The sequence below is a fragment of the Neodiprion virginianus genome, chromosome 3, assembly GCF_021901495.1.
Source record: "Neodiprion virginianus isolate iyNeoVirg1 chromosome 3, iyNeoVirg1.1, whole genome shotgun sequence".
NCBI classification, from domain to species: Eukaryota; Metazoa; Arthropoda; class Insecta; order Hymenoptera; family Diprionidae; genus Neodiprion; species Neodiprion virginianus.
This window is the reverse complement of record NC_060879.1, coordinates 18,560,063-18,578,050: the sequence shown is the minus strand read 5'-3', so window position 1 is coordinate 18,578,050 and position 17,988 is coordinate 18,560,063. Positions and strand designations below refer to the sequence as shown.

Here is a 17,988-nt window from a genome sequence, read left to right as displayed (position 1 = left end):
CCTTTGTTTGGTTAATGGGTTCGGTATTATTGAAGACGACTTTCCACTTTTTCCTGCAAAAGGACCTGCGAAGGTTATCTGTACTTTGAATAAGCTCTGATAATTACACCTTTTGGACCGATCGATAACGTAGCACCAGAGAGAAGGCTGGCTTTTAATCTCCATATCAAAAGCTGATCTAAATATAGAATCAGCGATTTCGTTTCCAGTTATTTCACTGGCGGAAAGCATCTAGACTTCGAGATCCAAAAGTCGTCCTTTGGTTTCGGTAGTAAGGAGATTGACATGGAATTTAATCCGATGGGAAATATGCTTTGTAGAACACTTCTTGAATCTGAATAGATAATCTTTATTGTCTTTTGATCTATCACTACTCGGATTATGCGAATTAGGCTTTTCTAATACCGAATGCCACTGCGGAGAAAATAGACGCGTTGTCGTTCAGGCGGAAGGTGAACGATCTTCCTGTTCTAGAATAGAAACCTGTGCTTCCCACGCCTATTGAAGAGATACGGCGTGAGCTATTGGTGAAAATAGGGTCGACTTCCCGAAAGGCCTCTGTCACTAATTGGCGGCAAAGCAAGTCAGGTGACTGTTAGCCTTACAATTAGACTGACGGACTTATCTATAGTGCGATTTACTTTCCAATTTGACATTCATATCCGTACGAATGACAGTAGGTTCGACAAATCTGGATTTTAGGAACCCCAAGTTCTAGCTACATTTTGAAGATGAAGGGAGAACCATACTTTGTTTTTATCGGTGATGCTCCAACATATGTTTGCTGACATCAGCAAGAGTTAGGAGTCACCAAATTTCTTCGACAAGTCAAGTTTTTGAACACGAGTTTTTCGCCGACGTATATTCTTTTGTAGAGCAGAGAGGTTTCACCGGTCTAAGGGGCGAAGAATCTTTGTTGGTCATGACGCCCAGAACGTGGCGGAGATAAGTGAACTGGATGAAGTAAGAATTCCAAATTGTTGAAATTCAGACAGTTCGTTACATTGAATGCCGTAATTCAGAATGGCAGAAACTCCAAAGGCCAAAATGAACGGTCAAAACTGGTATATCAACGCTTCCCAACATCAGCGCTGTACGAAGTGCGTCTTGACGAGCAGATATCGATGGTTGCGTAGAATAACCGGCTATCTCGAGTTTCGCTTAAAAAACCGACTATCTCGAGTTAGGCTTGAATAACCGGCTATTTCGAGTAAAGTTCAAAATTGGCTATTTCGTCTTTGAAATTTTTGGCCGCAAATTAAGTTGGTAGCAATGTCGGGCTGAATACAAAATTCGGCAACGCCTCACAAAATTCATACAAGCTCCGTTTTGGGAATGTACGTATTATACGGTTATCTACATAATTATAATGCAGAAATGAAAGTATAAAACATCAGGCGTATGTTGAGATAAAATGTAAGATTATCATTTCGGCATAATGGCATTAAATTGATAATGATATTAAATGTCCTTATGCCGAAATGATAATTTTTAATATCATCTCAACGATAACTCGAGTTGGCCGATTTTCCAAGCAAACCTCGAAATCGCCGGTTTTGGAAGCCTAATTCGAGATAGCCGGCTATTCTATGCAACCGTCGATATTATGTATCTTTAGCCGAGAGATTTGGTTTACCTCTTTGTAACATTGGAAAGCGTTGTACTGGTAAGAGGAAGCACAGTGATTTTCCTTGCAGTTGAGAAACGTCAACTTGTCTGGGAAAGGATAACTCAAGTAGTTGTGGAAAACAACAGAGATTTTTGTTTATATTACACATACATTATGTTGATTAAATACCCTTTCCGTAGCAAAGTGTTAGGTTAGGTTAGGAAGCGTAAACAGTTGTTACATCTTCTGACTGAGAAAACTCGTGACAGAACCTTTCGTTTTGTATTCCAAATAGTAATAAATTCAGAGGTGTTAATTGCAGAATGAAAATAAAGTCTCAAACTTTGTTTCAATTTTTACTTTTTGTGATGGGAATTAAATACTCTGAAGACAGCAGCTTCATCAAAACTTGGAATCACATCTCTAACCAGTCCAGTTCTGTATACCCTCGAGTCGGGTATAAATCTCCTACAACAGGATTTAGGAAAGCAGTGGCTTAATTTTTCATAAATTTGTTAGTCACCTTTCGGGAGATAAACAAGAGGGTTATTTTGTTCGGGGGCTGTATTCTAATATCATTGATGGTTTTATTATGAGGCTCTTATAGGGGCTTCGAAATCGTCATCCGATCAACCAGATAATATTTATTTGTGGATGCTTGTCTACATCCAGTAGGTGTACCAAAAAAGGAACTTCAGACAATTCGTCGTATCGGTTGTCAGCCACATAGTCGGTCTTTGTTTTTTGTTTTTTTTTTGTCTTTCTGCATCGACTAAAGTGGACCACCCTATAGATTAGAAATTAACATACCATTTTTAACCGTAGCTTGCAACGCTATAATTATTATCAAAACCTACGCATTGTCGCGGCAAAAACGCTACGCATAGCGCAGTTTTACATGCAATGCTGAATACAAATGTGGAAAGAATTTTTTGTTTCACGCGACAATAACGCCCTCGGATGATGTATTCCGGTGAATGGATGATCACCGATTGCATATTTGATCAGATATTAGCATTCTCAATTTGCATTTTCAAGTGCATATTTCTATTCAAGATTGCATGCAGAATTGCGGTGCCATCAGTTTTTTTGCTTCATTGTTAATAATGCGTAGTTTTTGATGCTAGTTGAAATAAGTGACTATTTACGCGGTCAGTAAAGATTGGCATCATGAAATGAGAAAACGTTGTAGTTAGCCTTCGAAATGGAATGGAATTTTTCAGATATTCATTCTGTCACTTCTGTAACATGAAAGCTGTCCGAATCATGGTGATTCTTTTTCAACCGAATCGTTCAAAATAACATTTCCAAAAATCGGTCCACAAAATTCGGTTAAAAGGAACATTTACCATTTCCGATGCGCTAATTCAAGTAGTTTCCTTTTTTTTCAAGGAATCAATTTATCAAAAGTTGGTCATGTACATGTACATATTTTTTTATCATAATGTTGAAGTATAAATAAATATTCATCGTTTTTTCGCTGCTTCGATTTAAAAATAATGCCAAGAATTTAGCTTCATACCTGTGGAGACTTACAATTGATGGTCTTCTTCGGTACGTAAATTGATATTACGATTGGTGCAAGCAATAAAAAAATTTTTGTTCGCGATACTTCATAAATTCAAAAAAATTATAAAAAAAAAAGTGAAAAATCAACTGACCGCGATCTTCCACATAACGTAAAACGCTCATCTTTTCATAGAATCTTCTCTTCTAACCTAACCAAACTTTTTAGGGGATTGTCATGGTGGAAAATCGCAAATGATTTTTTTCCTAAACACCCTAGTATATACATATTATCTGCAGCGTACGATTGGATCTCTATAAACCTGGCTATACTTTATGCACATATGCATATATGCACGAGGAGAAATATATTTAGGTATAGCTGGGAATACGGCATATAGCTATAAGCTATATACTCGGTCAATAGGTGACCTCAGGCGCGCAGACGCAACGGGATGAGCGAATGTGAACTGGTGTGCGAAACGTCTGTGATGTGATGTGATGTGAATCGGAAAGTGCATGACTGCAGGGCGCTGCACGTTTCGACTGCCGCATTGCCGTATATACCATTTATAGTTTCTTATAATTTTTAAAAATCCTCGAAACGCTCACTCATCGCTGCTAATTCTCAACCATCGAATTTGACAAGTCTGTACTTGAGAAACGTTGTGGGAGGCACGTCGAGGAAGAGATTTTCTTCCGCGTACATGTTTGCTTATAAATAATACCTCGTTATTTACCGCTACAGGAAGAATCAAGTGTTTGTCTTTTTTTCTCACCATATGTACGTGATACTCCAACGAAAGAGTTGTAACAATCGGATTTTAATTTATTCACCGTTGTCAAGCCAATCGATTTAAACGTATGTGTAAACCCTCCGTAATCTCGAAGCCTAATCTTAACTGTTGTCTGATTACGCTTTCCCCAAAGCTCAACAAGAACGTCTTCGTAATTCGTATTATATATCCGCATTATTACCTAACGATAAAATTTTCCAAACGCAAATGATAAGGTCTACGTATATGTATATTTGATTCGAAGTAAGTTACTTTCTTTATTTTTTAAACAGTTTTACGTCATCGCAATTAAACTGTACATTCCTTTTTTTGCCAAAGATTTTTTTCTCAACGTTCAGTTGCAATAAACGATCGATTAAAGCCCGATTATCAGGCACGTGCGTGTTGTACACCTGGAAGAAAAGTTACGTGCCAATAAAGTGAAACTTAATCCGAAGAGACGTGCATAAGTAAAAAAAAAAAAAAAAAGAAAAGAAAAAAACACAAACGAAAAAAAAGAAAACAAGAAACGAAAAAGAAAGAATATTAAAATTTGAATTTGGATTTACTTATCGTTTGCTCGAAAACGCGAAACAGTGGCGCCCTTGTACTGGACGGCAAGCTACGAGACTACTCGCCACAGGTGCAATTTGATTAAAACTAAATTTAGATAAATTAGTTATAGATTTTGGCTTGCTTGCGCCCCCTTGTTTGACGATCCTGATTGCAGAAGCTGTATGGCTGCTGTTTACGTAGGACGGCAGTGTAAAATAGATAGTTCTTACAAGGCATTTATACATAATATATTCTCTTTTCGATTATCATTGATCCATTGGGATAAATTCAGATTTATTTCTTCCCCCATCTTTCGTATTCACTTTTACTCCTTAATTTCTTTTCAGCTTCGTACTTTTCCAGTGTAAGTGTAATTAGATCCGAATGTAACACGAGTCTAATCAAATTATCGGTACTCACGTGTCACACAATATATTCTCTCGCACGGCGAACTGTAGTTCCTAAAATTCTTCACCCGGAATCGGTGTAGGTCAAGGCATTCGTCGAACTGTCGTTTTGTCTTCGATTTCGCAATTTTTTTTTTTTTTTTTTTTTTTTAAATATCGCCGCTCTTGTAAATCCCTATATGCGTACAGTTACTGCTGTTCTATACTTTTGAAATATAATTACAATTATTTACAGCCACGTTTACCTGGCATTCGTAAAATCCTGTAACGTTTACGGATCGCGATAGTTACCAAGATTAATTTTCTAATTATGTACACAGGTTGAAGGAAAAAATTTTAATCACAAGGCATAAAAATTGCACAATCTTCATCAGAAAATAAAATCAGATTAACTTTCGTAATTGTTATAGAATTGAGTATCAGACTTAGTTTTAGCGTTAGCAGTGATTACTGAACCAAATTTTAGTGTAGTGAAGTTCAAGTGACAACACGATCAAGTTTTTAGGTTAATATCGAACTCTGCATCCTAATTTTGTCACGTCGTTTTTCTTCATCGGCGAATCACTCGAGAATTCGATGTGTTTGTCTGAAAAGTAGGTCAGCTGACGTGTGACTTTTCAGTATGATATACTTTCAGAGAAATTCATATTCTTTTGTACCTTCGGGTGGATTGATTTATTTGTTTGCAATTTTGTTTTTATACTTTACCGACATTGTTTAAATATCCTACAATTCGATGGCAAAAAGCAATACCGGCATTCACAATCAGTTCTTACAATCAGTACTTTACGAACAATTCGTCCTGACACAAGGTTTTCAATGTAAAATTTATTTGGACTTAAAAATGTATGGGACTTGTTGTTCGATCAAAAACGTGATAAGGGAAAAGCTTTAGAAAGTCTCACTTAAGGTAACGGTTGTACATATTGAAGGTCTTTTACCAATCGACGAGCTTAAGATAAAATCTGTCGAAAATGATTTTTAGAGTATTCCTTTAAGAATTAACTAAACTATTGTTCATCAAAATTGGACCGATTGTATGGATTTTTGTCGAAGAATAGTAGATTGTGTTATATATCTCTGACCTTGTTAATAACAGGGTGTCTACTGTCTATATTTAAGTTTCATAGTTTTTTTTTTTTGATACCATTTCATTTATTGATAACATTTCCGGATTATTATTATTCAAATTAAATTTTACTATTGTTTTGATTGTGAATGATTTTTTCCGATTTTTATCTAATCACAAAGTATTCAATATAGTAGACGAACCTTACTTTTGGTTGAGAATGTATAATCAGTACATACTTAACTTGATTAACTTCAGTTTCACTTTTTCAACCTTTCGTCAGTCATGTTCTTGTTTCAAAATATTTTTCAGCCGTCTGTACATTTCATATATCCTTAAAAATTCACCGAGAAACTTTCTTCTTAGCACTTAATATTTACAGCAGGGAAAATGATAGTTTTCTAAAATTGTCAACGAAGTGATACGTAATCATCTCACAATTGGTATTATCGTGAAAACAATGGTTAAAGATTGCACTTATTCTGCCGTACCAAGAAATATAAAATATTCGCACAAATGGTCTCGCCTTCAAACTGAGAAAATTGACAAAAAAACTTTACGATGTCAATTACAAAAGCTCTGTTTGATTATGCAGAAAAAAAATAAAACTTTCAATCAATCACTAGAAGAGAAAATTCAGTTACGGTTATTTCTTGACCCTAGATATTACATGTAAAAAAAAAAACTTACGACCCTTTACATAATAGTTTTTGCTTCACCAGGAAAGAACCAGAATAACTCGCAATCCAATCGACTTTCTAAATTGGAATCGGTGAACTAATTTGAAGGACCTCTTGCAGGTTTTGAATCAGTTATTGTTTATTTCCAACGGCTGTTTAACATATGATGATTTGTAATAAAAAGATGCTGTCCAATTTCTTATAATTCATAATTAAAACGTATTTTCGTCAAAAATGTGATTTATCAATCAGCTTTTCCCTCGGCACGGCGGTATAGGTATATTCACATATTATTCAAGTATATTGCGTAACTTCTCCGTGAAATTAACAATACATTTAAAGTTCCCGAATTATCTACAGATATTTAAACGTAAGATTTCTTAAAAAGGCTGCGCCAAAATTTGATGTGAAATTTTTTTTGGGGAAGCTTGAGAAATTTCTAAAACCGTGGAAGTGCACGTGATCAACTAGGTACTCTTGATCGAATAACTCGGACGTACCGAAACCTAATATCGTGATGTCTACGATCTACAGTCACCAAACCAGACGAATAATTACCAAATATCGTGCAAAAAGATGTCTACCAATTGGCGCTCAGATATACCATTGGGCAAGGATCCATTTCGAAGGTACACAGACCTTTTTTGTTACCCCCCAGCTTGAAAAGACCCGCCCCCTTTTATTGTTGGTAATTATTGAAAGAGTACTTGTCTTGTATTCTTTGTATGCATGCCATATTCCCAAATTACTCGTAGCATGTTCTTGTTATTGATTGTTCCTCTGCGACATTATTTTTATAATTCCTCGTCATTCTCACAATTGGTACCTGCACTGATTGTGGGAAAAATTTCAGCTGAATAGGTATCGTTACAACAAATCGCTTAAAATGTTGTTGGAATAGCAAGAAAATTTGGTACGAGTAACTATTTAGAGTGATTATAGATTTTAATACTGAATGTTCTAGTTTTTATAACACTAAATCTGTTTCTCAAGTTGACTAAGTTTTCATAAAAATATCAATTTACTTTGCATTGATACAAAATTACGGTAATACTTACAAGAAAATACGTGGGGTTTACCGATCCAACAATACAAGATTGATCGTAATCAACAAAAATAGTAACGCTTTTTTGGTTACCATTACGAAACTCATTTCGATTTTATATCCAGAAGTATATTTTTCAGCCATGGTAAGATACTGAAAATAGTTGAGGACTGCGTACAGTAACCACAAATAGAAATTTCTCGTGTGGTATCAAATCCTAACGCTTGAATATACTTTTGGTTTCTTCTTCTTATAATTTATTTATTAGTATAAAAAGTTTAAAAAAGTTTCGACGCGGATCAGATGTTTGCAGAGAGATTGAGAGATTCGATTGAATGACTTCAAGCTAGAGTTTGATTTGACTTTTGAAATCTTCTGATTGTAAACAATCTATAACATCTTGTTCTTGAGTACACTTCATTCGTTACATATAACGAAACAAAATTTTGTTATGTTTTCTAAAAAGTGGAAAATGGAATGTTTGGATAATGTTCGATTTTTGAGATTCGACATCAAGAAAATCGTTTCAGGTACTAAAACAAGTACAGTCTAAATGCTTAATTTGCCCCACAGGACAAATTTATTGTAAGATGCAACCATTTGAAAATTTATTCATCAATCAGAACAATACACTTTTCAAAAATTGATGCCCGATTCTTTAATGAGGATTAATGAATTTGGTTAATTGTTTATTGATTAAAAAAAAATCGAATCTTGATCTTTCCCATTCAGAAAACCCAAAACTGTTTTCGCTCCTATCCAGTTAGGAATCGATTTATGTTTAGCCGAACACCTTTTGACGTTTACATTCTCAAATAACTTGAAATTTTTGTTCAAATATTCTACGGGGAAACGTCAACGGATTTTTTTGCACTTCGAGTGCAGACTGTTACTCGAATGGTTATATTTTTAAATTGTCATAATTCAAATCTCCACATACAGTTACTACGTTATGAATTTATTCATGAAAAAAGATATCTGATGAATTGATAAAATAATCATAACATAAATTAATTTGATTAGAGATTTTATTTATATTACACATACATAATCTCGATTAAATCTTCTTTCCGTAGCAAAGTCTTAAGTTTCGTATATTCATTTGTAACGATGTTAGAATAGTTTTCATCTATGTAACGCATTTTCGAATTTGTACAAGTTCTTGGTTATAATCTTGACCGGCCTTCGGTACAGATAAATTTACGAGGCATGCTGATTCAGAATACACTGATTAGTTATCGTCAGAATCGCTGAAATGGGAATCAAATATCCATTATTCGTACTGGTTCTTCACATCTCAATCCCTGTCTCTGTCTTTCTTAAAATGTTTGTCATCGTATTTCAAATTTTAAATAAAAATTCAATATTCGGTACCATTTTCGATACCATTACAATTTTCGGCGCCGTATTAGTCACTAATTGCATATTTGGTTAATAGATTAACACTGCACAAGCTGTGAAATGAAATTGACCTCACTGATACGTTAGATGCTGTAATTAATAGCAAAAACGCGGTGCGCGTGGTTCTGAATACTTATAGAAATAAACGGACAATTCATTTTTATCACGAATTCAAAAATGTATGGACTTCCTACCCTTTGAGTTTCTTTATTCGTGAATATGAAATATAATTGATGCTTGAAGTTGAAAGGATTATTAAACTGGAGATGCAAACGTGATTGATGCTAAATTAAACATAATACAAATGCTTGATTTTTGGATCTCTAATTTTTCTGTCATCGGTAATTTTGACTGCGTCAAAAAATGAATGATTTTTTATTTTTTAAATCGTTATGATACGTGTTATTGTTTTACTGATAGTAAGTGTATTGAATTATATTCAGTCAACAAGTGCGAGACTGATTAAAGAAAGGCAATTATTGACTATAAATAAATCAAATTAAATAAATTTATCTAGAATTCGAAAAGTGGATGTCCATTCGTATCCTACTTCTATTTTTTTTAATTCAATGAATGAGTTGCATTCGAACTATACTATAAAAATGCACTTTTTCTCTCACCTTGACGCAATGCACCGCACGATCCGTGTATACTGTATACATGTGATAGTTTATTATGATGATTCCATGTATAATCGTATTTTGAAATGGATTTGGAATTACTGCAGATAAATATTGAATAAATATTTGTGATGCAGTCATTTTGTATGATTGATGAATGTTCCTTGGACGTGACGTGATAGGAGAATGAACATAAACCATGATTTTTCAAACCCTGCACTGCGTTGTAAACCATTTTACCTGCTGTCATGGAATATTTCAAAATCAAAATTTTAACACATCTGCAATTGGGTTATCCAGTTGGTATTTCAGACTCAAAATATATGAAAAGTTTCATAGTTCTCTAAAATGGAGTGATTGAATTTTCATATTTTCCATTCGACGAACGTTACTCGTACCTTAAGTTTTTACACGTATTATGAATATTAAATTATACGCTTTTGACTTAAATGCTTTTTCTGTCGGGAAGTCTGAATTTTTTTTGGCAAACATACATTCTGTTGTAAGTTTCTCTTTTAGACTTTTTGTTATGTAACGTATAAACGAGGTCGGTAGAAATTTTTTATTTTTTATTGATTATTCCGAAAAATTTGATATTTTCATACATTCTCATTAAATTTATTATATACTGGGATAACAATGAGATCATAATTAAATAGGTAAAAGTATATAATATACATATTATATGAACAGATGAAGTTCATAATTTTATTATATCTCTAAAACAACGTTGTACTCTACGTATAAGGTGTGTGAAATTCGATTCCCGTAAACTTGGTCAATTCTTTCAACCTATACCATTATAATTTTTGAGGAATAGTAAAATTGATAAAACCTTTTATCCGTAGCTGAATTTTTACGAATTCGATATTGCCTAGGGCAATATGACAAATAATATTCTATGAAAATTCAAGTACCGTTAATTCATCTAAAAATATTATAAATCGCTCAAATTCCGTGATCCCTCCACACCTGACAAATGTATAAATATTAGTTACTTCATACGGGCGTATAGCTCACCCGCAGATCGATGAAAAATTAATTTTCGTGATTAGTTTTCTCTATGTTTTATTGCTTTATCAGTAATTAGTCTGCTGCAGATATAATTGCAATTTATTCGTTTGGTTAGTCTGCGAATAGATTGCTACTTTATCAATACAATAATTTTTTTCACATTGCCGTTGGTATTATTTATTTTTAAAACCATTAATATTAATAAAATTGTGGTAAGATAAATTCCTTATGTAAGCTCAGCAAAAAAAAAAAAAAAATATTCTACCTATATCTCGTGTGTGCATTTAAGAAATTGGTGAGCCTGTTATAGGCAATTTGACAACCCCAATCATAATCTTATAACTTATTATCATTCCCCGTCTATCAGTTTAAGAAAATACAAAGGTTGAATATTTTTTTCAAAAAATCTATCAACATTATTTTGCAATTTTGCAATTTACGTTACGCAACACATCCCTATTAAAGAAAGTCAGGCCTTGTGAGAATTTGTTTGCTGTAAAAATCTCGTAGTAATTTAGCGCCACCTATGATTACAACGGGTCAGTACGCGATCTGTTGTGCCGGCACGTCTGACTGACATACCAACAAAAATGTGCAGCCCTTTCCTTGTAAATGGACCAGGATCTACTGTTATCGACCAAACGTCCGAGCAACGTCTTCACTTACCGACAAAGACCGTAAACTATATAAATTACCGACGAACACTTGAACTCTGGTCTAAGCTTGGCATACTTGGCCCCCCTTGAATCGATATTGAATATTATCCAAGGCTGTCTCGTTGATTAATATCGTGACAAACGATGTTGAAGAAATTGACTTTTTTTAAACATATTTTTTTACAGAAGGAATATGCGTGTCAAAAGTTTATAATTCGAGATTCATCTAAGTGAAAATTGAATGTAAAAACAAAGTCTTATAGAAACACAACAATGCGATATCTCTCTTCTCAAGAACCATTACATACCACGAGGCGTGTCCATAACTTTAGAACGTAATTTTCGTAAGGCGAAAATCAGAAAATTTTCTACCATAAGGTCGCAAGCTACGTTATTTACACCTCAACTCTGAGGACAAGCTAGTGATAATCTAAACTTTTTTTTTCACCGAGGTAATATATTAGTATATATGAATTTTCGTGATACGTGTATTTTCCTATCTGTTTGGATTAAGTTTATTCAGTATACTCCTAAGTATTCGTTTGAATAACGTGAAACATCAGTCCCCGTCAAAAAGCTCTTTGCGTCACACTGTTCCCCATTGAAGCGTTGAATAATCACACAGTTGTTCTGTTAGGATAGAGAATAGAAGTGGTTATTCAATTTGCAATTTTATGGTCAGCTACCAAATTACACGACTTGTTTGGAATTAATAATATAAAGGTATTTTTCTCGAAATCGACCAGGGCACCCCCTTGATAACAATTCGATTCAGGAGCTTGATTAAGAATGTGTTAGTCCGCAGTACCGTAATATTACGCAAAGAATCTAGTATCTATGGAATATGTTCCCTGAATCACATTACCATAGCAGTCTCTTCTATTATAGTTTGAATTATAACTGGGCGTTTCATGCGAAATCAACCAGTTTTAATCCTGACTATTTCTAACTCTGTTGAAACTTTTTTCGTTAACAGTAGCATTTCTAAAACCTCTAATTTGTTTAACTTCTTCTCTTATGGAATCACTTCTAAGTTATAAACATTCAAAACTTTTTTAAGTATCATGTAGTTATCTAATGGCTTCAAATACGCCCTCTTCATCAGTCTCCGATTGGTTGATGTTATTTTCCGACGGCAGTAAGTCAAATGTGAGTCGACCGTGTGCTATTTGGTTTAGTTATAGTTACTTTCCTATTCTTCAAGCGCTTTGGTAGTTTGCAAAACTTAAAAAAATTAACTTCACCTTTTACGCAATGCCAGTGTAAACTTTAAAAAGTATCAAATGTTTTAGATTTTTCTTTGAAATTCTTGAAACGTTAAGCATTGATTACCAATGATTAAAAGATTATCAGAGACCTCGAAAAAAGAACAAAGAAATCACTTCATCGTGAAAATAGTATTAAAATGACCGGAAAAGAAAATGAATTTTATTCCCGACTCAACCACAAAGTTAACTTTTTTGACCACGAAAGCAAGACGCAATTAGCATGTTTTCCCTAAAACGCATTTGCGGGAAATACGAAGCCAATTTAAAAGTCTCAATTTTCAAATACATATGTATATTGCGGCCAGAGTTGAGTCGGAAATAAAGTTCTATATGTAACACAGGAATAAAAGTCGACTGTATTCTCTTGTTACAAAATGTAACCATTCGTCACCATTTGAGATGCTTTAAGAAAGTGGTTTGAATTTCAAAAACATCAAGGAGGGTTGAATATCAGAAACCTAAGAGTCACATTGTACGAAGAATTGATGAGAATATAGTTTCGGAGATTTAAAGAGTCTTCTATCACCTAATAAAGTTTCAACAAAATTTCGAACAGTGGGGAATAAAATTTCTTGATTTCATATGGAACGCACCAGTGTATAGGTGTTCAAATGTTCATGTAGATACGACTCGTGTTCTTGGTGTTGTTTTCCAAAGTTCCGCTAAAAAGCTCGGCACCCTAAAATAGAATTAATTTATGCTTCAATGGGGTTTCAGGCCTCGTGGAGGAGTGGGGTCGGAGCATTTGCCTAGCAGTGACAGCGACGATTCTCTGTCAACCCACAGCCATCATGTCTACAGTCACGGCCAAGTGGAGGGACTTGGGCTTCCAAAAGTCCATGTATCGGGGCCTTCAAATTCCCTGGATCCCGCATCTAGTCTCAATGGGTGAGTTGTATTGAGTTTTGATTACCTACTGAGCAGCAATTTGAATCTATCTATTGTAGTGGAGTTTTCTACGTAACTCGCCGAGATGACTTAAGCAATCGAAGTATGGCTGGTAGAGGTAAGGAGATGTATCTCATATGCGTTTTCAGCTGAAAAAGTGTCCGCCAAAAGCAGAAAATAGTGGTTCAACAAGTCACCACAATGGCGCTCATAAGCAATAAGGGTACCAATCCGATTGGCGCTTAACAATCAAAGTTCAATCGGGACGAATCTGATTGGCGCTTTGTGGAACTTTTGCTGCTGCAACGCCATCTTGATTTGCCTGTACTTTACGGACACTTTATACACATGGAGACAGTCCTCCTTACCTCTACCCTCCATAAATCGAAGTTATACTCGAGGTCCGTACTGACTGCTGCTATTGAACGGATCTTGACTTCGCATCTGACGCGGACTCCGTCAGTCAGACGTATCTATGTTTGTCGTAGAAAAATAATACTCGAATAACAACTGCCTATAAAGCAATTCAAATATTACGTCGCGCTGTTTTTTGTCAATAATACGATGGCTAATGTTAATTGTCCGATCAAAAAACAAATACATATCCATAAGAGTGGGATACACCCCTTGCCCCCCTGTCAAAGGTCGTCTCAGTGAAGTTAACCGCCTACACCCCTGAAAGCGTAACGTAATATTTCAACGGCTCCCATTCTGATGCGTGCTTTGCTGATTCGGACTTTAGGCACGACATATAAAACACGATTTAACCGGTTAGGTCCAATTTAGGGTTCAGATGAAGAATTAACCAGTGTTTTAATCTGGATACACGGAATGTGTAATCAATTGTAATCGTTATTATGGCCGTGCGGGTCGGTCCGAGGAAAATCTTTTAGTTTCCAGTCGGATTCCTAAGCATGAAAATGTTGGGATTCCCGAAAATTTCGATGAAACCAATGCCCGGATCTCCCGATGAAAGGTTGACATACTTTTTACTAAAAATATCGATGTCATTTAGACGTACTATTTACTATTAGTATTCAGCAATTACTATTTGTTCAATATTATGAATATCATACATGTTAGGTTATTCACGTTTCGGGTTCCTAAAAAATTTCTGGTTTTCAAAAAATTTCGGGTTTTACGAGGATTACGGGTTTTCCAAAAATCCTGGGCTTCCGACCAATCCGGGATCACCAAAAAACCCGATCCGATAATAACCCGTGCCAAACCCGAACGTTTTCCACGAAATTTGGAGAAATCACACAGCTCTATTAAGTATACTAAGTAGGGCTGTGCGATTAATCTGTTTTTTTTTGATTAATCGATTACTTCGTAGTTTTGTTTCAAAGTTTCTTTATTCAGTGAATCGATGTTCGTTTTCATACATCCTTCATTTTCTTTCGCATTGGGGCCCGTAAAGTCTAGTTACGCAACTGGAATATTCTGTATGATGCCCGATTGCTTCGTACGCAACTTGTACGAAGCGTTCACTTTGAAAAGAAGTCAACATAGAGCAAGTGATCAAAACAATTCGTATCAAGGCATGTAGACTGAAATAGATTTTCTTATACAAAACATAGCATACATACGCAATTGATGTATAAATGTAAAACAATTCTGAAATCAGATTTCTTTCAGTGGCATCCTGGGAATTATTATTGAATTAATAACTGATCATTTTTTAATATAACTGTTTAAGCCTCCGGGGGTTGCTTGGATAGTATATTACCCATTTATTTTTGCCAATTCGAAAGAATCTTCCGATTCTTGATAATTCTTTACATCTTATTTGCATTAAATTTTACCACGTCATCTAAAGTAAACATATCGAATTCGCCCCTGTACGATCGTACGCCAGATACTCTGACGATTTTATTTCACTATTTATAAGCTGAGAAATATGAATTTAAACCAATTTTATAATCAAAACTATTTCTGCCTATATGTAATATATTACCCAGGGATGCCCAAACAAGGGACCCCAGAAGAATGGTTGCACTCAGGGTTAACTGTAATACTACATAAACAAAAATGTTGACGCACTAAAAAATAGGATATAAATTTCCACTAAATAAAGAAACGTCAAAACGAAACTTCGAACTAATCGATTGATCGATTAATCAAAGCTGTCCATTAATCCATTAATCGGAAAATCAATTAACTGAAATTTCGATTTTAAAAAATTCACCAACTTGCAAGAGACTCTTTTACGAGTACTGAAAAGTTCGTAGCTTGTGATATTCATAACTTGTATTTTTTTAAATTAATTTTTAATTCCTGATAACGACAATATAGAAATAAAAAGGTATTCTAGTGCAAACGATTTAAAGATCCACATCGTATATAAAAAAAAATTCGACGCTTGAAATCAGTACACCATTATGAACCGGAAACGGACATTAATATTTATGCAAAAATGTAAATCGGTACAAACCACTTTAATAAAATGAAAGAGAATAATTTGGAATCAAATCACTCTGCTTGCGTTATTAATTCAAGGAGGAGCATGATTTTTGTTTCAGACGCGGTAGAAAAAAACAATACAAGTTACGAATATCGCCAGCTACGAATTTTTCGGTAGTTGTAAAAAAAATCTCTTGAAAAGTGATGAATTCTTTTAAAAAAATCAAAATGGTCGTAGTTGTGAAATAAAAAATATCTTGGGTTTGAAACTGAAAAAGCATATGAAAATGAATTTCGACTTGGTTTTTGTATTTTCTTTGGGGAACTACAACTCAAATCGAGAAAAGATGACTTCATATTTTATTTTGATATGTGTTTTTGAAAAAGCTACGAGCATTATAAAAAAAGTCGTGCGAAATTTAAAAAAAACTCATTGTGTTTGGACGGGTTGAGACAAAATTGTAAAAAAATTCGAAAGACTGCTTTTAATGGGTACAAAAGAGTAAAAAAATGCAACAAAATCAAATATGATCCGGTTCACGGATTGGTCGGTTTCGTATGGAATGCCCCATATACTGCGACAATCCCTTGAAACTCAAAAATCAACCGCGCATGCGCGAGTTTTATCGGCTGTTCGTGCAAGTTGGTCATCCCGAGTTTCAGCTGTCGAACTGTTTCTGGCGGCGATGTGGTTTATACGAATTTTCGAGGTTAGAATCTCAAATAATTGAGGTAGTGACTCGGAAAGGTTTGGGAAGCATTTGTTATCGGGCCGGAAAGTTGATTCTTCAAAGAACGGTTGGAATTTAATGCTTATGCTCTTTGACGATTCAATCGTACACATTTTGTTTACGTTGGCCCGCCTGCATCGCAGACAAAGATATCGTTGCGGGAAGATTTCGCTGACCAATGAGATCGAATTATTTGGCGCATGCGCAGTCTATTTTCAAGTTTCAAGAGATTGTCCCGGTATGAAGCATGCCGCGCCAACCAAGTAACACTGCTCTCCATAATCTTGTATGATATTTGTAAAATTGACCTATTTTGTGAAATTTAAATCCTTTGTCGAGGTACTCTGAGGTGTCGAAAACCATTCCTGCGATTTGTTCTGCATATGCGGTAGGGGGCATAGTGTATCACATCTTATCATACATAGTGTAAGTACATCGAGTGTTTACGTAGATTCAACGCAAAACGATAACGACTTGGTACAAAGTAACATGTTACGCTTCATTATAGTGCTCACGTGAGCTGTACGTAAATATTTATCATCCGATACGCATATACGGCATGCTTTGTTAACTGGGTCACATTTTGTAAAAAAATTTCAGACACCTTTGGAAATTTCCCAAATCATAACGCTGCCGAAATCTTGTTGCGCAGTTTTAAAAATTTACATATTTGCAGGTTACTTTGATTTAATTTATATAATACAAAAACCCAGCGGATCTTTCAATAAAGCGTAAATCCACATAGATTTATGTTTTCAGCTGTAGTCTCACCGTCGTTCGGTTTTCGCCTCAGTACCTAATGTATACCTAGGTACAGGCTTTCGGGCTAGTCAAAGTAACTGACACTTTACGTGGTCGGTGAAGACTGGTGAAAGCCTGCAACCTTGGATAACGGGCATAGTTGGATAAACATGACAAAAGAACCCCTCCAACTTTTTAGTTGGCATCTGGAGCAACTTGGCTCACATGAAAAATGAAAATATTCGTCCAAACATTATTTGTAACTCTCTAACTCTATCAATATTTATTGTCCTCATCTCATACAACTTTAATTTTCAAGAATAATTTTCGTTTGATACGAAAAAAAAGATACTAAACGTAATCTGGTTTACTTTAGTATACAATTTTCAGAAAAAAACCGCATCGTTTCAACGTGATTCTTCTACTAATATCCAGTTTGGCATTAACTTAAAAATACCTGGCTTTGATACATTTTTTAGTTTCCTTTCAGACTATGCTTTGAAATTTAATTTTCAAACGGTGTTACGACAGGGAGATCCAAAAAATAATCGTATTTATTTATATTGAATTGTAATTTCACACAACAATGGCGGCAAACAATTTGATATTTTACATTGTG

At 34.8% G+C, this 17,988-nt stretch overlaps 1 protein-coding gene and 1 long non-coding RNA gene across 5 annotated transcripts in view; one reads left to right on the top strand and one right to left on the bottom strand.

Moving 5' to 3' along the window:
- LOC124301703 (GRAM domain-containing protein 2A-like) overlaps positions 1 to 17,988 on the top strand; it is a 103,051-nt gene that overhangs the window by 7,970 nt on the left and 77,093 nt on the right. For 2 of the 4 annotated variants that reach the window (XM_046757091.1, XM_046757092.1), the window contains exon 3: positions 13,324 to 13,494. In XM_046757091.1, the coding sequence (XP_046613047.1) occupies positions 13,324 to 13,494 (171 nt within the window). Of the gene's footprint in view, positions 1 to 3,686; positions 4,535 to 6,962; positions 7,232 to 13,323; positions 13,495 to 17,988 lie in introns of those variants that run through there. The other 2 variants (XM_046757093.1, XM_046757094.1) reach the window with 2 other exon arrangements.
- Positions 2,323 to 17,988, bottom strand: part of LOC124301704 (uncharacterized) — a 52,069-nt gene continuing 36,403 nt past the window's right edge. The window contains exon 3 of the long non-coding RNA XR_006907543.1: positions 2,323 to 2,396. This is a non-coding gene — a long non-coding RNA (uncharacterized LOC124301704). The remainder of the gene's footprint in view (positions 2,397 to 17,988) is intronic.